At 37.8% G+C, this 19,536-nt stretch overlaps 5 protein-coding genes across 9 annotated transcripts; 2 read left to right on the top strand and 3 right to left on the bottom strand.

Moving 5' to 3' along the window:
• Positions 1–2,246: 2,246 nt before the first annotated feature.
• On the bottom strand, positions 2,247–3,027 carry LOC103845656 (copper transporter 5). The gene has a single exon (XM_009122540.3). The coding sequence runs from the start codon at positions 2,866–2,868 to the stop codon at positions 2,434–2,436; it is 435 nt and encodes a 144-aa protein (XP_009120788.1). The 5' UTR covers positions 2,869–3,027; the 3' UTR covers positions 2,247–2,433.
• Positions 3,028–5,145: 2,118 nt separating this feature from the next.
• LOC103845654 lies at positions 5,146–9,105 on the bottom strand. The gene has a single exon (XM_009122539.3). The coding sequence runs from the start codon at positions 5,742–5,744 to the stop codon at positions 5,286–5,288; it is 459 nt and encodes a 152-aa protein (XP_009120787.1). The 5' UTR covers positions 5,745–9,105; the 3' UTR covers positions 5,146–5,285.
• Positions 9,106–9,406: 301 nt separating this feature from the next.
• Positions 9,407–13,538, top strand: LOC103845653 (protein trichome birefringence-like 16). 4 transcript variants are annotated; one of them, XM_009122537.3, is made up of 7 exons: positions 9,407–10,221; positions 10,662–10,764; positions 10,917–11,068; positions 11,397–11,480; positions 11,637–12,014; positions 12,191–12,386; positions 12,462–13,538. In XM_009122537.3, the coding sequence occupies exons 2-7, from the start codon at positions 10,745–10,747 to the stop codon at positions 13,288–13,290; spliced, it is 1,659 nt and encodes a 552-aa protein (XP_009120785.2). In that variant the 5' UTR covers positions 9,407–10,221; positions 10,662–10,744; the 3' UTR covers positions 13,291–13,538. The 4 variants fall into 4 exon arrangements, with proteins under 4 accessions (XP_009120785.2, XP_009120783.2, XP_009120786.2 ...); XM_009122535.3 differs by having other exon boundaries at positions 10,852–11,068; positions 12,462–13,536; XM_009122538.3 differs by lacking the exon at positions 10,662–10,764.
• Positions 13,539–13,790: 252 nt separating this feature from the next.
• On the top strand, positions 13,791–17,934 carry LOC103845652 (pollen receptor-like kinase 6). Its single transcript, XM_009122534.3, has 2 exons — positions 13,791–15,765; positions 16,152–17,934. Exons 1-2 carry the CDS (start codon positions 14,385–14,387, stop codon positions 16,715–16,717), a joined length of 1,947 nt encoding a protein of 648 aa, XP_009120782.1. The 5' UTR covers positions 13,791–14,384; the 3' UTR covers positions 16,718–17,934.
• Positions 17,883–19,166, bottom strand: LOC103845651 (FCS-Like Zinc finger 14). 2 transcript variants are annotated; one of them, XM_009122533.3, is made up of 2 exons: positions 18,447–19,166; positions 17,883–18,332 (listed from the first exon to the last, which is right to left on the bottom strand). In XM_009122533.3, exons 1-2 carry the CDS (start codon positions 19,027–19,029, stop codon positions 18,286–18,288), a joined length of 630 nt encoding a protein of 209 aa, XP_009120781.1. In that variant the 5' UTR covers positions 19,030–19,166; the 3' UTR covers positions 17,883–18,285. The 2 variants fall into 2 exon arrangements, with proteins under 2 accessions (XP_009120781.1, XP_009120780.1); XM_009122532.3 differs by having other exon boundaries at positions 18,425–19,158.
• Between the last annotated feature and the right edge of the window lie 370 nt (positions 19,167–19,536).

The raw sequence follows: 19,536 nt of genomic DNA, 5'->3' as shown, positions 1-19,536 counted from the left end.
GAAGAGCGAGTTTGATTGAGTAATTACCGAGTGTTCTGGAGCAGGTGGAGTATCCGAAGCCGAAGAAGTGAGCATCGGAGAGGAAGGTTCTGAAATTTGTTGGAGTTTCAGGGACAAGTGTGTAGTCTGGAGCAGAAGAAGTTGTTTCGGACATATAAGAAGCTTGTGGAAAGTTGATATCATCTCGGTAGAAGCTGTAAAAGGCCAAGAGTCAGAAACAATATTTTTTTTTTTTCTGAAAGTTGGAGAAAGATCAGCGAATTGAGAAGAGAATCAAAGAGAAAAGGAAGCTCAAAGGTTACCTGAGCTATATGGTCGAAGCCGGAGATAGGCATCGAAGGAGTTTCGAAGCCGGAGATAGGCGACGAAGGAGACTCAATGATGTTGCTCGTGTTGACGCCGACGAATTATGGAGGCAGAAGCGATCGATCTAGACCTCAGAGGGGAGAGAAACGCGGTTCCTGGCCAGAATCGAAGCTCGTTTCGTCAAGCCTCATCGAAGACGTCAAGATCAGTCTGCACAGACGAGGAAGAGAAATGACGGGTTCAACATGGATCCATCTAGTCTTGAGAGATTCCTCGCAACACAGAAGACGGTGGAGCTCTGAAGAGAGGAACACCGCCGGAGCAAGCTCGAGAAGATCGAGACTTCACAGGGATTGAGAAGAGAGAGAAGATTGCGAGTGAGATCGCGTTTTCGGACAAGAGAGAGAGAAACACGGAGATGGCATTAGGGTTGGTGGAAGTTGGGCTCAAGCCCACAAGGTGGAGATTGTTGGTTGTAGGCCTAAGCCCAAGTCTAAGTGCATGCTGCATGGGATGGGCCTGTCTCCGTTGTCACCTGCGAAAGCCCAAAAGCAAGAAGTTAGGGTTTATTGTTGCTAGCTATATAAACACCTGATAGACTTTCTTGTGCTGTAAGGTTTTACGTTTACTCTCAGATATAGAGCTTGCATATACACAAGCTTGATCACAATCGTGATCGATTGTACTCTCTTATTCATAGTGAAGTTTGGGAGGACAGTCTCCCACGAGACGTACCAGTTTGAGGCTGGGAACTCGTTAAATTCGTGTGTGTTCTTATTGCTTAGTTTAATCTCTTCTTAAACAATCAACAAGCAGATAACGAACGTGTTAACGAACTAAGGTTATAAGGAGTTAAACCTTACAGGTAGTATAAAGACCAGAGAGAATAGTTTTAGTCAAGAGACAAACATGCAGTGAAGAGAGAAAGAGGAAGATGAAGAAGCAGCGAGTGATAAAAACAATGCAAAGTAAGAAAGAGATTAGTGAGAGAGACTCCCTATAGAGAGTAAGAAGAAAGAGGAGGAAGGGGAGGTGGCAGAGACAGTAATTATGGTAGCTGACAAAGGATAATTACTTACCTTCCTCTGGCCTTTTTAAGGCTCCATTTCTCTTTCATATTTGAATTTTATTTATTTTAAAACCATTAATTCGGTGGGGTACTATATACTATTATATAACAAATGTATATTGTTTGTACAAAAGACTCCTGGTAATCTTATTAAAAGAATATCAACTCTCTTTTGAGTTAATATTTTAGATAATGTTCACATTTTCAGTTCAAAAAGCGACTAAATCAATGGTCTAAACATGGAAATGATCTCACCCTGAATATAAAGAAGAAAAATGACTTTGTAAATATAGGAACAATACCAGATTTCCTGATTTTTTTAACGTCTGAATTCAATAGAAATATTGTCCAAGATGAAAACATCAACTGAAACAAGAGCAACTAAAAACAGAACTAAAGTTGAAGATCCCACACTAACTCAAAAAAAAAGGGAAGGTTTAAGAGTCGATGAGTGGAGCCTCACTTCGAACCCATGTAAGATGGTTCTTTATGTGTTATTGTTGGGCCAGCTGGAGTTGGGGGTTGGCCCAGTTGAAGATGACTTTCTGTCTTCCTCCAGTGATCTATCCCATCCACCCATGGGATTAGTTGAGCTCCAACTTACTTACATCAGCAAGACTTGTTTCCAAAAGTCGTAGAAATTAATTGAAAGAGAGAATAGTAAATTAACAATAAATGAAAACAGGTAATAATAATAATAGATGGTGGCGATGAAGAAGGATATCTATCACATGAATACATGATAATAGTCAAATCACTGCAACACTGATTAATATTCAATGGCGAATCCACTAATTGTTGATCAGTTTCAGAAACCAAATACATTTCTATATACCAAGTATACTAACCATAACATATGTGACAAACTATATATTAAATCTGGAGAATATATATATAGCTCAATCATGCGATTAAAACGGGATAATCTTACACATCATTAAGTTCATACACATCATTAAACCCAGAAACGCATTCAGATCATCATTAAAAAAATATACAGAAATAAAAAACACGTGGCATAGATCAAACACAACAAACATAAACCGAATCATCCGAAATCAAGCACAAGCGCAAGGATTCTCAGCCGCCACGTCAGCACCGTCGTCGTCAGATCTGAAAACGAGGTACCCGACGGTTAACCCGACGACGATCGCGATGAAAACGCCTCCGTTGAAGGACATCGCCGCGAGCATCAGCAAGTAACCGATCGCCGCGTTGACGCCGAAAAGCAGCACCGACGCAGCTTTGGCGGCGGATCTGGTGCCCGATTTGGGGATAAGAGGGGCGGAAACGCCGGCGCGAGGCGGGGGATTAGGATGGCGAGTGGATGAAAGGGATTTGAATTGGATGCGGCGTTTCTCGAGGTACTGGTAGAACGCGGCGAAGGCGAAGCAGGCGAGTAAGGTGAGGATGTAACTTAGCCATGAATCGGTTTTCCAGAAATCGAAGAGGATTGTGGCTTTGATGCCCCAGTAGAAGGTCATGTGCATCATCTTCTTCGCGACCTTTCTTCTTCCTTTGAGCTCTCTGAGATAATGAAACTGTTTTGGTTATTGCTTTGTTTAAAAGTGAAGTATCCATATGGGCTTACACTATAGTCCAGTGGGCTTTCTAATAAGCAAGGCTTTCTATTCGTGTAACATTTCACTCTTTTAGAAACTGGAAAAGAAAAGCTGCAAATATTATCAACATATATTGTATCTCATCCGATGAAGGTTTAATCCTTTCTGAAAATTTTGGATATTATTCAGAAGGTTAGAATATGAACTTGCATGACATTCTTTATGTCCATTTATAGATATTCTAAACCTTTTTTATGGATATTGGAAAACTTTAGGTGTGAAAATCATAATCAAGATAATTAGACTTCAAATCACGCAAATTTTTTTTTGTTTTATCAGCTGCCCTTTTAAACTTAGATTAAGTGGTGGCAGACGAGCCGATTCTCCAATGAGCATTTCTTTCTACCCGAGTCTGATCTATATGGGAGAAAATATAGCATTTGTTTCTTGCTTCCTTTGCTAGTGTATCCGTCCGACCATTCCTACTCCGAGGAATATGAGTCAAGCTCACATCCTCGAAGTCCTCACGTAATCTCTGGTACATCTCAATCTCCGTCGCGAATGTAGGCCATTCCATCAGATTATTAGTCATGTCCACTAGGTCCAAGCAGTCTGTCTCGAACCTTATCGAGGTTATCCTCTTGTCTCTCATACATGAGGTTGTCCAAAGTAAACATTCCATCTTAGCATGCAAAGCTGAGAGGCTCTTACTGCATGCCCGCAGTCCAAAATACTCAGAGCCCATTTGATCCTTAAGACTCTACCCTAGATCACTGACATTACCATTACTGATCCATGACGCATCAATTTGACATGTAGAGATTTGGGATATCTAAGAAAGCACTGGAGAATCCTCCGTAGTAGGAAGATCGCTGTGATCTTCGTTTTCTTCCAAATCAGGCAAATTCTAATTGCACGTTTTTTTAAATCTATCCTAGTTATACCAGGGTTGGTCGACTCAGAATCTTTTTCTTCTCACTAGTATTGTATCTATTTTTCTTCTACCATTTCATATGTTTATGCCTAGGACTGTTTCTTATTAAAGCAAAACTTAATTTAACCCTAGCTTGGGCTTCACATACTTTTAAAGTTATCAGTTAAGAGGTGTACAGTTATCATAATGGAATGATAAAGATACAAATCTTGGTGGGTACACTCAAAGATATTGGTGAAAGGGGCTCGAGATACTTTTAACTCAAAACAACATAAAGTGGCCGAAAAATTAAGAATATAAACAAAAAGAACATGGAGTTGTCTTTCAATTTGAAACAATTAAAAAACAAATAGATGACAAAATGTCGAGTTAGAGTGTCTTAGGCAAGTGGGCAACAAAGTGAAGAGGAAGGACCCAATGCGCCACACCAATTGGAAAGTGATGTTAAGACTTGGGTCTCTTCATCACACCAAAGCTGGACATATCCGCAGGTGCCATGCATTCACATTTGACATACACATTTCATATTTTTGTTTATACAGATGCATATACATACTACTTTGACTGAATCTAAAATATTAGATTTTAGTTTGTTCTAATTAGGGCTAAGTGGATGTCATACAGACATTGCTATGGCTATAAAAGTATAAAGGCACAGAAAATGGAACCCTGAAGATGTTAGAACTGAGACATATGCATCAGCTAGCATAATATATTTATGAGTTTGTGTTAGTGATTTGAGAAATAAGATGTGGCCTATATGATTATTTCTCTTATTTTTTCAACTGTCTCTAGTGATCTTGTGGCGATTGCATATATATATATATATATATGATTCAATGATAACTGTAGCGTATATAATCCGTCAAAATTGATGAATTAAAGTTGCCTGTTGAGAAGTATATGTATTAGTAGATGCCTAGCTACTAGATAGTATTGTTTTATAGTCCAGAGTTGTTATCTAGGATTTTTTTTTTTTTGAAATTGATATAAAAACGACCTATATTATTGAAGTGTATTCTTTATCAGCCTAGTCTAACGTGTTCTTTTTGTCAACTAACATACATTCTAGCAAGTTTCAAAAAAACTAAAAAACGTTAAATGTAAGACCAATGCTATACGTACAGTATTTGGGGTTCAACCTATTCTTTTTATTGCTACGTACGTTGGTACAAACTCATTAACTACGTGTACTGTACTACATATTGCATTGTTACTGTAATCCCGAAAACCGTAATTTGATTGTTAAAAAACGTAAGTACTGCAAATCTAGAGATCACAGAATGCTTTGGTCATTGACCATTTTATTAACTCCTCTGAATCACTGATTAAGAAAGACTAACGTCATACAAAATAACAAATCTTTAACAAAAATTAAGGAAAAGCAATGCAACTTTACACCTAACATATTTAATCAAGTAGAGAGAGACGAGAAACAGCTCCCAGATCGGAGAAGCGACCGTCGTGCCGCTACATCGTCGATCCCAGGCAAAGCTCCGCTTGAGCTCGTCCTCGTGGTGGTTCTCCGAGGAGAGTCATCGAGACTCCTCCGTAGAATTCTTCCAATGACTGCAATAGGATCTTCCTCCTCCTCCTCGGCGCTCCATGAACGAAACCGGTGGCAGAACGTTGTGTGGCGGCGAAGAGCTTCCTCTACGGAGATTCTTGTCGGAGATCGAACCACCTCGTCCTTCACAGCCTCCGCGCAGAGCCCACAAAGCCAGTGTCCCCTGTGGCGTTCCTTGACACGGTAGATGTAAGCCGGCGTGCACTCCTCAGCGAAACCGCACGTGTCGCACGTGACAGACTCAACAGCCGACGACGGCGGCGGCTTAGCTATAGTATCGGTGGCAGATGATGATGAGGACATCATTGTCTGTGGAAAATGATCAGACTAATATGCTCTTTCTTGTAATAGTCTCTGGCTTTTCTGGATTTAAGGTTATATAATTCATACACAGGTGGTCTTTCTAGGATGTATATATAGATAGACATAGGTGACATATGTCTATGTTATTATTTTTTCTTTTATTGAGAAAATTATTGTGTATAATGTTAAATAATGTGAGGTTGGAGGAGGATTTGGATTCATGTGAGTGAGATAATAATGTGGTGAGAAACTTTTTGTTTGTTTCTCAAATTTTGCATGTGGGTGTGGATGGATAATTACTGAATTTCGTCTATAGCGAGTACCAAATTTATAAAATAATTATGCAATCCTGCGGTTTAAGATATTCATTTTTCCTATGAATATTAAATCTGATCTTCCATATCGAACAAAATAACACAATATGGATGCCAAATGGAAACGAGAGTTTGCCATAAACATATAATTATCCTTAGAGAAAAAAAAGAGAGTCTTCCACAGGTTTCGCAACTAGTTTAGACATCGGCCATGATTACTCAAATTATAAAAACAATCTTCCTAAATATTGCCTAAACTTTTTTTGGTGCAAATGTTAAACCTATATCTCGTCTAAATTGGTTCTTCTTCTTGTGTGTGTGTGTGGCTATGAAAAGAACCAAGGGAAAATAAGAAACGGAGGGAATTGATCTTTTAGTGTTCTATGAGACAAGAGAGACACTAGATCACTAGTTAGGAACAATATAATGCTATCGAGATGGAATCAATCTATGAGCAAATGGTACAACTTGCTATGCCGACAGGTGATAATGTGAGGCGATTTAAGGAGAAGCATTTGTCATAACTAATGGATTTTCTTTTATATAACTAATGACTTGACTTACTTTATCAGTTGACACTTCAATAGATGGTTGCTTGAAGTTGAAACCATAGGTATAGAGAAATGTGGACCTGCAATTGAGGCTATCCGTTGATGGATCGATGTGAATGTTAACGGATCACAAAAAAGTCGCTGTGCTTACATGAAAAGTAAGAGAGGTGAAGTATATTTTTGATTAACATCCTATTTTGTATGTTGTTATTTCCAGAAAAAAACGTTGTATGTTTTAATTAGCTTTATGTTTTTCTTCTAAATGACCTGATGTTTGAAAAATAATAAACAAAAACAAAATTTAATTTGGTAACAATTTTTTTTATGTAACCGCAAAAACTACGTGCGAACAATGAAAGCCTAATTCTCTGCCCACGGTTTACCGAGATGCAATCGCACGGCAAACCGATGTTGGCTAGTGTAGGAAGAATCTAGAATACCCTAGGCGTTTTTAAACGAATAGTAAGCTATATTTGCATTGTACAATATATACAGCCATATCACATGCTGATGCTGGGACCGATATTCAACGAGTGATATGTGACAACTATATGATAAATAATCGTACCAACATCTCAGAAGATTGATTTACCTAAAAATTGAGGAACATGCTATATGGAGAGGCTTAAAAAGTACTGCACCTTTGTGTTTGGATCGGATAACGATATGCCTTTGGCCTACTTTTAAATCTCTCAGTTTCGTATTCCATTTGCTCTCTTTTCTCATCGTTGTCAAAACTCTTTTGTTCTTTTCACTTTAGTTGTATGTGTGTTTTTGCTTTTATTTTTTTTATATATTTGAACTTGTTGTGAAAGTTTGGTTTTCATATCTAGTTACTTATCCACAGTCATACTTTTCAAGCAATCAAGCAAATCAAACCTATTAAAGGATCAGCATCATAGGTATTGTACAATAGCAAACAAAATTTGTTATCATCATAGATTATGCGAATTTTAACCTAGATGATAAGGTAGCAATACCAACCATTTATACCAACAAATTAAAACTTCAAGTCACCCAGCAACAAATCTCTATATATGAAGTTGAGACGCTTTTTAAAATAGTTTTAATAAATATCTGATATCTGTAAGCGTACGTTGTTAATATAAGACCAATACTGATACAGTTTTATCGAGCTTTAGGTTAAATACTTGACACCAGCACGCGATATTTTGTCTTACAAATAATATAGAAATAAATAAACAAAAAAGTTTAGACATCTGGATAAAAAAACATCAACAATGTCTTATATGTATACAACGAAGATTATAATCACAGACCAGGATTTGTGGTTTGGTGGTGGTTAATTTAAAGAAAAAAGCTTAATATGGTGAAGCTACCAGAGTTAAAGTTTTGGTCACTGAAAATTTAATATTTTGGCATCGCGAAAAATAGAAAACCGGCACGTGGTAACACGTGAAAGTGGTCCAGGATATCCATGCATAATTCAAAAAAAAAAAATTATAATCATACGTCCAAATAAACAACATTAGTACTGGATCCTGATAATGTTAATCAAGGGTTTAAGCAAAGTTGGCTTGGAGTTTTGCTAAGATTTCCCGACTCCAATGGAGATTCTAACTAAATCAGACGCTCTGACTTCTGGATTGAAATGAAGACTTAATAGCACTATTGTGGTTTTTTACATGTGTGATATGTCGGTTACAAGTCGATTTAACTCTATATATTTTGGGTGTGAGATCAAATCATTTTTTCGGTGAGATCTGATGACATACTATATACCATGTGTATTTTAAATATGTTCTGCAAATAATCGTGTGATACGTTATGTTAATTGCAATAGCATTACCAGGCAACTATAGCTGTTTTACATTTTAGAAATGTCATAATGATATTAGAAAGACAGGAATGCAGATTCCAGTTTAGCATCATAACTCCAAAGAAAACAATAAATAGTTGATTTGATAATCAGTCAATAGATTGCATAGTTAATTACGTTTTGGAATAGTTATCTTAAAGCAAGTTGGTAACCAATCATAAATAGTTGCGTTTTTAGAATCGTTTTTATAGAGAAGCAACATGTTATTTGTCTCTATGACTCTATCGCTGGCTATTGTGTTCTCCTTGTATGTTGGTACAACAAATACAAACATATTGGAGCAGTACGACTGGTTTTGTCTATTTTTAGTTATATTAATTACTAAGTAATAATCGATTATGTGTTTATGTGGTACCAGTGAAAGCAAACCGAGTTACAGCTGGCTTGGTTTTGTCTTTATCATGGATGATAAGACCACCCACTTATTACTATCTTACTTTCCATCTAACCTCGACCGTTAAATCACATATCCTTTTAATGTTTATCTATTTACGAGACAAAAGTGAACACGTACACAAGGATATCCTTAATTTTGAGAATATCTAACTCTAAATTGAAATATGTTAAACCTAATTTAGTATATTTTAATAATAATTCTTAGATTTTTTTAGAAAAATGTTTTAGGATAGTCTTTTTAAAATTTTTATCACAAAAATAGTTTTCAATAAAAAATGACCAAAAATAATTTTATTAAAGTGTGAAAATACATATAAACCATAAGACTAATTTAGATTTAGGGTTTAGAGTTAAGGGATAGAGTTTTGAAGATAAGATTTCAAATTTTTAAAAATTAAAAATTTCAAAATAAAAGAGGCTATTTGGTCATTTTCCTATTGAAAACTATTTTTGTGATAAAAACCAAAAAAAATTATTTGAAAGAATTACCCATTATTTTATCCTTTAAATTCATCATTATATTTTTTATTAAAATTTCTTAGGATTGAAATAAAAAGACTATATAATACATCATTTTGGATTTGAATATTCATTTTCAAAAGAAATTTATTCATGTTTGGATCTTGATCCCAAAATCTGAAGTTTGAGATACATAGACTGAATCGCGAATCTTAAATAATTTATCCTATCCTAATTTGTGGTAGTTTTTGGTCTTTTAATATAACTACTAGTCTACGCGTATGTTTTACAAAGGACCATGTGATTTCCAGATCATCCAAGTGTATAACAAATTCTGGAGTGAGAAGATATTTCCAGTAATTTTTAAGCAAGTTTTATGAATAAACCCCGATGGATCAACAATTAAGTTCGAGTTACTTGCTAGTATTACTTCCATGTTTTATTAGGCGCGAGCCTTCAAATGGTATAACAAGCCTCGGAACAAATCATCAAAATTCTGTGGGAGTTCCAGAACAGTGACTTGGGCCTTCTTGGGCCATTTTGAATGATGGTTTAGGTATCTAACAAAATGCATTTACATTAGTGATGATTCTGAATCTGACGAAGAATGACACACTCTACACTTTTGATGGTGGTGCAATTTACAAGAAAATACACTTTATTTAGTCATAATAATCAACTCGAAGCTTTTATTTTTATTTTTTTCTGCAACGTTAGTTTCCTCTGACCACGCTTCTCTCTTAACGGCGTCTCCGGTAAAACATGATTCAGTAATCACCGACATCAAGCGAACCAAACAGAGAGAGAGAGTGTACATTTACCAGAACCCTCTTGATTCACTTTCCTCCACACACACACACACACAGACACACACACACAAAGATAATTTCTTTTCGATCTGTGATCTCAGAGATTCCCAGGTATTATTATTATTATGCTTCATCGTTTCGATCTGATTTACTTTCATTAGTTTCATCATAAAAATGTCTCCTTTTTTTTTATAGTAGCAGAGCGATATAAAACTTTCGTTTCGTTAGCCAAATTGTTGCGTGGTCCCTTAATTAGTACCTCTGAGGAGAGATGGGTTTAGTGACTGGATTATGCTTTAATCGGGATTAATTTAACTAATGCGTTGTTTTGTTTTGGTTTTGTTTTTGCCAATTTTAGTTCCAATGGGACAGTGTTTTGTTAGGTGAGGAGATGTTAATCCATTAGTTTCACACTCTTAAATGAAGAAAAAAAAAACATCAAACATATACTTTTGGTGTCTCTTGTAATGGGATCATTGTGTAAATTGATGTTTTTTTTTTTTAATTTCTATTTGCTAAACACACAATGATCTTATATGATTTTTGGCAAGGCATTTACTCCTTAATGAGTAACGAGTCTGAAAGGATCACACTGAACATCGAGATACTTGGACATATAGTGTGAACGAGAAGCATGAAGCTCCATAGAATTAGGTAGAGATATCTCCTAGTTGATTCTAGTTTATTTATTTTTTTGTTTACATGTGGATGGTCGGTGATGTGATCTTCTTATCTGTCTAGGAGAACCGAATGCTGTTATGTAACGGAATGAAAATCTTACAGCTTAGTAATTGGAATTTGTATAGGATGAAAAGAGGAGCACTTAGAAGGAGGGCTAAAGATATCTCTCTTGTGTTTATTGTGCTTGTTTGTGCAACACTTGTCTTATGGTCATGGGATACAACTCCATCCTCTGCCTTTCTTCCACCCGATAGTCACTTTCTTAAGCTGGAACCAGGTTTGACTATGACACTTTACTCTCTTCCTGGCATGTACTGTTAGGTCGTTTGAATGTTGGAACCATGCTTTATTGATTCTGTAAAGCTTCATGCCAGTGAAATGTTTTATTATTATTTTTTTTTTTTGAAATGTTTTGTTTCTAGCTTCCACTGTTAATGTTTTGTCCATGTAAATTTTTATGTGGCTAAATGTATCAATATGTATATTATTTTCGCTTGTAGTTTCTCCTGATTATGTTTCATAATTAACTGTATTATGTTCTTGAAACTAAAGGCAGCACAGTTAGATACTGGTGTGTATCTGACCTAGTTGTTTGTCATTTGCAGAAGAAAGGGTTGAGAGAATACCTACTGCAATGAATACTGAAAGTAAACATAGCTCCTCATCGGCTACTCCGTTTGTAAACAAAGGTAATGTTAAATCATTGACAGCAGCTCTTTAGTGCATCCTTGTAATCTGCTCGAAAGTTTTTGTCTTGAAGTATTTGAAGGAGGTTTGCGCTGTCTGTTGTGTTCTGAAATTCTGGAACCTTAGCTTTATTCATTTTCCCGGATTGTCTATAACAGAGCAAAGTAAAGAGGATCCAACTGATAATAAGGATACCGAAGAAGAAGATGAAGAAAAAGAAGAGAAACAAGCGGAAGAAGTTTCTGTCAGTGAGACGAATCAAGGGAAGACATCAACTATTGAAGAAGAACATGTGCAACGTGAAGTTACTGTAAGTGAGCCAAAATATCAGAAGACACCAACTAGTAAAGAAAGTAAACTAGAGCAGGTGAAACAAGAGGTTGCTGCTGGTGAGGCCGCAGCAAAGACAACACATATTAAAAAGACTAATCCGGATCCAGAGAAGAAAACTCTTGCAACGGACAAAGAGAGGACTGAACAGTCCGTAGCCAAGAAAGATGATGATAGTAGGTCAACAGCTCGTATCTCCAATCAAGGTAGAGAATCGTCTTTTATACATCCTCAGTCTTATTCTGAAACTTGCCACCACTAATATATATATCTGCATCTCTATGAAACGATTAGCTTTAAGTTTTTAAACTGTATTGATACTGTCTCATTATGATTCTGTCCTATGTGAAATAACAAGTTTTGTATATTTTTTTCATCTCAGCTTGCAATTACGCAAAAGGGAAATGGGTTGTGGACAATCACCGTCCTTTGTACTCAGGATCTCGTTGCAAACAGTGGCTTGCTTCTATGTGGGCGTGCAGGTTGATGCAACGCACAGACTTTGCCTTTGAAAGGTTAAGATGGCAACCTAAAGATTGCTCTATGGAAGAATTTGAGGGCTCCAAGTTCTTAAAAAGGTACATCTTATCCCAAGTGTTCCCATCAAGTCCTTAGTAACAGTGCATTGCTCCTTTTTTCTCAAATGCCCTCAGGATGCAGAACAAGACCCTAGCCTTTGTTGGAGACTCATTAGGAAGACAGCAGTTCCAATCCATGATGTGTATGATCACTGGAGGCAAAGAGAGGCTCGACGTCCTCGACGTGGGACCAGAGTTTGGGTTCATAACTCCCCAAGGTGGAGGTCGTCCTAATGGCTGGGCTTACAGATTCCCAGAAACCAACACAACCGTCCTATACCACTGGTCATCAACCCTCTGCGACATAGAACCTCTCAACATCTCAGACCCCTTAACCGAACACGCCATGCATCTCGACCGCCCACCAGCTTTCTTACGCCAATACCTTCACAAGATCAACGTGCTGGTAATGAACACAGGCCACCACTGGAACCGCGGGAAGCTCAACGGCAACAGATGGGTGATGCATCTAAACGGCGTCCCCAACGCTAACAAGAAGCTAGCCGCTCTTGGGAACGCCAAGAACTTCACGATCCACAGCACGGTTAGTTGGGTTAGCTCTCAGCTTCCTCACCATCCTGGTCTCAAGGCGTTCTACAGAAGCCTTTCCCCGAGGCATTTTGTTGGAGGAGAGTGGAACACTGGAGGGAGCTGCAATAACACGACGCCAATGTCTATAGGGAAAGAGGTTTTGCAAGAGGAGTCTAGCGATTACAGCGCGGGTCATGCGGTGAAAGGCACAGGGGTTAAGCTTTTGGACATAACGGCTTTGTCTCATATTAGAGACGAAGGTCATATATCAAGGTTTAGTATCTCAGCTTCAAAGGGAGTTCAGGATTGTCTCCATTGGTGCTTGCCTGGTGTTCCTGATACGTGGAATGAAATCCTTTTTGCTATGATATAAAGATTGCCTCCTCTTCCTCCATTGAGCCATAGCCAGCCTTTTTGATAGCTTTTCTACAGACACACATTGTGTTACTAGTGTGTGTAAGTTATAGTATTTATTCTGGTACAGAAGCAAAGCTCATTGTAGTAAGCGTTATCGCTATAACGATACCGTCCGTGGCTTGGTTCCGACCATATATTTAAAGAACAGAATCTAACTCAACTTTGTCTTTTGAGTCGATTAATTGAAATTTTATGTTCCTAAGATTTTATTCTTTTTTTTTGGGTAAAAAAAGAAAAAAGTGATGTCACCTCTTATCCTAGACTGCTTCTCTCATTTTAGATTAAATATTTATATATATTGATGTTGCACATGGTTCAATATCATGAAATATACATATAACGCCGGGTAAAATAATTTGCTACTCATTTAAAATTGTATGTCAAACTTCTTATTTTACATTAACAAAAATTATATCTAAAAATCACAAAATAACCATCAAATTAGTGTCTTTCTATTTTCAAAACTGTAACCTATTACGAATTAGAAATTAGTTAAACTAGTAGTAAATTTTTAAGTATAAAAATTTTAAACAATGAAAAACTTTGTTTTCTCAAAATCTAAACTCGAAGTGTTAAATTCCCGAACGGTTTCTACACTCCTATACCAAAATACACGACTCGAATCCGAGTGGATATTCGAACGGTCACTTCCCGTCGAAAATCCAATCATTTTTTCCCAGCGAGAATTGAATCTGAGTGGCGGAGTGCCAGCTAGACACTCCTTTGCTACTGGCCTTAAGATTTGATTCTTAAATCGTTTGTTGTGTTCTTTGAGCGTTTAAGTTTGGATTCTGCCTAAACTTGTTTCCTTAAATGCATGTGTTAAAGATACCTATTTTGATCCTTATCAAAATACATGATTGCTATTTTTAGCAAAGATAAGTCAGTCAAAAGAAGAAAACAAAATGTCACCCTTGCCTTTGAAACAACAAACACAATCTAAACAAAACTACATCTCTCAACGAACCATTCATCGTCCTTGTTTCTAGACATAACATACCAAGAACGTAAAGAACAACAGCCTCTCTCTCTCTTTCTTGTCCTCAATCCATGGCTGCTGTTCTGATTCACGGCTTCTTCCTCCTCCTCCTCCTCATGTGTTTCTCGATCCCCCCTTCATTGCAACACGTAAGCGAGGCCGAACCGCTCATACGGTTCAAGAACTCGGTGAAGATAACCAAAGGGGATCTAAATTCATGGAGATTAGGAACAGATCCTTGCGGTGGGAAATGGTTCGGGATCTATTGCCAAAAGGGTCTCACAGTCTCAGGCATTCACGTCACGCGTCTCGGTCTCTCGGGAACCATCAGCGTCGATGATCTAAAGGCTCTCGCAAATCTAAAAACCGTCAGGCTCGACAACAACCTCCTCTCAGGTCCTCTCCCTCATTTCTTCAAACTCCGAGGCCTCAAATCCATCATGCTCTCCAACAACACCTTCTCCGGAGAGATCCCTGACGATTTCTTTAAAGACATGTCAAAGCTCAAGAGGCTGTTTCTTGATCATAACCAATTCGTTGGGAAGATCCCTTCCTCCATTATGCAGCTCCCTCATTTAGAGGAGCTTCACCTTCAAGACAATAAGTTTTCAGGAGAGATACCTCTGTTGATCGAGACCAACAAGAACCTGAAAAGCCTCGACCTCTCGAACAACCAGCTGGAAGGAGAGGTCCCTGCGGGTCTCTCGGATAGGAAAAATCTTGTCATGAAACTGGAAGGGAACGAAGCCTTGTGCGGCAAGGCGGTGAACGTTGGATGTGAGGCTATTGACCCAAAAGAAACCGGCGATGGTCTTCCCCCGCCCACCGATGGAACAGATAATTCCAACAGGACCACGATAAACGTGGTCCTGTTGGTCATCTCGTTTCTCATGATGTGTTGTATTGTTGTTGGATTTATAAAGAAGCGAAACAAGAAGCAAAATGCCGGTTTTCGCAAGCTCGACAAAGAGCGTCCAAGCGATGTCGTGGAGGTCAAGGTACCCGAATCCACGACGGTTAAAAGGTCTACTGAATCAAGCAAGAAGCGCGGTGGAAACTCCGAAGGCGGTTCTACCAAAAAAGGCTCGTCTCATGGGAAAGGTGGCGGAGGAAGAGGAGGAGGCGGAGGTATGGGTGATATCATAATGGTGAACACGGACAAGGGCTCGTTTGGTTTGCCTGATCTGATGAAGGCTGCTGCCGAGGTGCTAGGAAACGGTAGTCTTGGATCAGCTTACAAGGCGGTGATGGCCAATGGATTAGCAGTTGTGGTGAAGAGGATTAGGGATATGAATAAACTCGCAAGTGAGGCTTTTGATGTAGAGATGAGACGGTTGGGGACAATCCGACACCCTAATGTTCTTACCCCTTTAGCCTATCATTACCGTCAAGAAGAGAAGCTTGTCGTCTCTGAGTATATGCCTAAGAGCAGCTTACTTTACGTTTTACACGGTAAACCGCAATGCCTTTTTATATATAATAGGTTAAGTCTTGATCTAGCTAGGCTCGTTTAAGCATCCGCGTACAGCCGTATATGCTAGAGACTCATATACCGCCTAGCCAGCCCTTACCGCGTTTTAGAACACTAATAAAAGAGTTAAATCTTGATCTGTCTAGACTCATTTAAGCATGAGTCTACCGCCTAGCCAGCTCTTACCGCGTTTTAGAACACTGATAGTAGAATTAAATCTTGATATATACTCCATAGAATTTCTAAAACTTATTGAACCATTTTAGTGGTCAATATAAAATCTTTGTGGGTGAAACTCGAAGGAGTAGGATAAATCTTGATTTAACCACTGAACCTAAATGAATATTTTGTGTTATTATCTCAATAGGTGACCGTGGGATACAACATTCCGAGCTAACTTGGGCGACAAGACTGAAGATAATCCAAGGAGTGGCACATGGTATGCAGTTCTTGCACGAGGAGTTTGCTTCCTACGAGCTCCCACACGGTAACCTAAAATCCAGCAATATTCTCCTCAGCGAGACCTACGAACCATTGATCAGTGACTACGCATTCTTACCGTTTCTCCAGCCAAGCAACGCACAAGCAATGTTCGCTTACAAAACTCCAGAGTTTGCGCAGAACCAACAGGTTTCTCATAAATCAGACGTCTACTGCCTCGGAATTATAGTTCTAGAGATCTTGACAGGGAAGTTTCCTTCTCAATACTTAAACACCGGTAAAGGCGGGATTGATATCGTTGAATGGGTTCAATCTTCTATTGCGGAGCACAAAGAAGAAGAACTTATCGATCCGGAGATAGGAAACAATGCTGATTCCGTGCAGCAGATGCTGGAGTTGCTGCGGACTGGGGCTGCTTGTATCGCAAGTAATCCAGATGAAAGACCTGACATGAGGGAAACTGTTAGAAGAATAGAACAAGTGAAAAAATGATGGTGAGATGCTTAGAATGCAAACGTGGTCGGGACAGTTAGATATAATACTAACGTGCAAGCAACCAGAAAAAACAAATAATTTGGGTGTGTAAATAGGAAATACGATTTTTCTTTGCAGATTGAATTTTCTTCAAATCTCGGCAAAAACATATATACATATATACTTTTATGTTCCTTGTTCCATAAGTAAACAACAATTGTTCATTAGCATGACATATGTTTATTAGATTTACTCTTTTCTTCTTCTAGTTTTCTCTTATCGAAAAATGTTATGTAAAACATTTCAGCACTAAGAGCATTTTCACTATAAATTGTTCAAGAACATATCTGAACTAACACCAAAACGTGGGCAAGAAAAATCTTAAAATCTGTGTTGTGGTAGTTTTCTTAATTTATGACGGAAAATTTACCACTTACAAGTTACTGTACAGCTACAATGTATGATATGGTTACTTTGCACATAAATTGTCAAAAAGATTATACGTTTTTATATTAAAACAAGCAATCATACTATGTGTGTACATATTCTTAAAGAGGAACATATTGATGGACCCAAAAGGCTTGAATATTGGGTAGTACTCAGTTCTAATAAGAACAAAGACATTAATTTTTGCATGCAAGTCAATTTTAATGGAAGGACCACAAAGAAATTAGGTTTTGTCTTGTTCTTTCAAAATAATTCAATTAGTTAATAATTGGAATATTATGGGCCCAGCGACTTAGCAATATTGTCCCTCTTTTGGGCTTATTCTCATCCCTGGCTTCTTCCGTATGGGTCAATATTATTTTATTACAATATTTATATTTAATTTTTTTTTTTTTTTTTTATATTTGATAGTTTACCCATTTTCACAAATTGATTGATGAATAAACCACACACAAACCAACACCGCAGCAACCTTTTCTATTACTGTTATACAATTATACTAGGGGATTAAGCTGAAAGTATTCGTATTATCGTATATCATTCGATTTTATATAATTTTCACCACTCCTTCTCTTTCTTTTTTGTTTGCTAATATTCGCTTTAATGATTTGATATGATGCTTGGAGCACTTATTATATATTCACCTTTCTCCCTAGAACATTATATTCACCTTTCAAAACGTCCACTAAAAGAAAGGGACACAAGAATAAGGAAGAAACCAGTTTGAACTTCAAAATTATTTAAATAAGTTAAATACCATAGAATACAAAAACAATAACCAAAACAAACAAGAGCATTATTCCATTTCTCGCCATGTTCAACGATCAAGAACTAGCTCTCTCTACTATCATTAACCCCCTCTCTCCCCCCTCCCTCCTCACAAAATTTTTCATGTTGTTACATTCCCACCATATATCATTTATATAGACATACATGTCATATTATCTTATATATGCTAATTTATTTCATCCGCATATGTTGTATGCGTACTTATTTTATTTACCCCTGATCCCCCATATATATGTATACTCAGTAGAACTCCGGCTAAGTCACTAGAACTCCGGAGGAGAAAATTTGGCCAGCGGTGTATGGAGAGGTTGAGAACTTCGATCTACATCTCTCTTTCCTTTCAACATTTGCTATATGACTCGATCGACATTCTGAGCTGCAAAAGGCCTTTTCTCCTCTGCATTAACAGAAATTTTTAATCAAAATACAAAATCGAGTTATAAAACCATACTATACAACACCTATATTTTACTCCCAAATTATTTATACCTATAAATAAATATGTCCTGACCGTGAAGTTTCTTCCTACATAAGTAACAAGAACTGAGGAAACCCAAACCCTTCAACTCCGGCGAGTTCTCAGGAGATTCCGTACCCACATCGACCACGAAAAGTCTCTCACGACGATCCTCGTTGATCTTACTTGCGAAACACTCAAACCCATCTCTGTCATAAACCCTTGTACTACAAGATCCACTAGGAGCATGGTGACACGTTACCAACGTATAATCCTCCTCGTCCATTATGAACATCTCCTCGTCTTCTTCTTCGTCCGTGCTTCGTTCATGGCTCATGAACTGGACAGGATCAGACCGGTTGGGTTGGTTCGGTTCCGATCTAGTGATTAGACGAGTGGTTGAGTTCTCGAGTGCGGCTACAATCCCTAGCCCAACAGACCCACCAAGGTTGTCATCGTAGAATCTCTTTGAGCTGTTTCTTTGAGATATTTGTGGGAGAATCTTGAAGTCAAGTGGGCTTTTAGGGCTTGTCATCAAGACGTCAAAGAACGGAGTCGCCGCGGCCGCAGATCGGTTCACGCCGACGAGGAGCTCAGATATTTTTCCGATCATGGGGTGGGTTCTTTTGCTAAGCATGATCTTGGTCGAGAGAATTAAGGGTTTTGATCAGATCAACCTTAAAACTTAAAAAGCTGAAGAAACCTAAGAATATGAGAGAAGAAGAGGAAGATTGGTGGTGTTTCCACAAAGAAAAGATGGGAGAGAGATGTGTTATTTATGGTGGAGTTGGTGGGGAGGGTTGAGAAACTTTACACTACTTTTACTTATTGCAATATTTACAATAGATCACGTAAACTATTCTTATTTTGCGAATAAAACCCTTGCTGTTATCTTCGAAAACAAAACTAATGACGTAACAGGCCATGAAACGTATGCAGCTAATTCGAATCAAAATCTTTTTCATTTCTTTTTGTAAGAGAGAAATGGATAGCGCCCAAGGTTTTGAGAATTATACGTTATCAAAGGAATACAAGAAGGAATAAATAACAGAATAAATGAATTGATAAATTGATAAATTGGTTTAGTAATTAAGTGTATCAAATGCAGTATATTATAAGTACATGATTAAATCGTTAATTATCG

The sequence above is a fragment of the Brassica rapa genome, chromosome A10 (genome assembly GCF_000309985.2).
Source record: "Brassica rapa cultivar Chiifu-401-42 chromosome A10, CAAS_Brap_v3.01, whole genome shotgun sequence".
In the NCBI taxonomy this organism is placed as follows: domain Eukaryota; kingdom Viridiplantae; phylum Streptophyta; class Magnoliopsida; order Brassicales; family Brassicaceae; genus Brassica; species Brassica rapa.
This window is presented reverse-complemented; position numbering and strand designations above follow the sequence as displayed.

Excerpts from the sequence above, each read along its gene's own strand:
- LOC103845656 (XM_009122540.3), bottom strand. The coding sequence starts at position 2,868 with ATGATGCACATGACCTTCTACTGGGGCATCAAAGCCACAATCCTCTTC.
- LOC103845654 (XM_009122539.3), bottom strand. The coding sequence starts at position 5,744 with ATGATGTCCTCATCATCATCTGCCACCGATACTATAGCTAAGCCGCCG.
- LOC103845653 (XM_009122536.3), top strand. The coding sequence starts at position 10,861 with ATGCTGTTATGTAACGGAATGAAAATCTTACAGCTTAGTAATTGGAAT. Across the intron at positions 11,481-11,636 it reads TACTCCGTTTGTAAACAAAG|AGCAAAGTAAAGAGGATCCA; the intron begins GTAATGTTAAAT and ends TGTCTATAACAG. Across the intron at positions 12,387-12,461 it reads GGCTCCAAGTTCTTAAAAAG|GATGCAGAACAAGACCCTAG; the intron begins GTACATCTTATC and ends AAATGCCCTCAG.
- LOC103845652 (XM_009122534.3), top strand. The coding sequence starts at position 14,385 with ATGGCTGCTGTTCTGATTCACGGCTTCTTCCTCCTCCTCCTCCTCATG. Across the intron at positions 15,766-16,151 it reads CTTACTTTACGTTTTACACG|GTGACCGTGGGATACAACAT; the intron begins GTAAACCGCAAT and ends TTATCTCAATAG.
- LOC103845651 (XM_009122532.3), bottom strand. The coding sequence starts at position 19,029 with ATGCTTAGCAAAAGAACCCACCCCATGATCGGAAAAATATCTGAGCTC. Across the intron at positions 18,333-18,424 it reads CAGGACATATTTATTTATAG|AGGAGAAAAGGCCTTTTGCA; the intron begins GTATAAATAATT and ends CTGTTAATGCAG.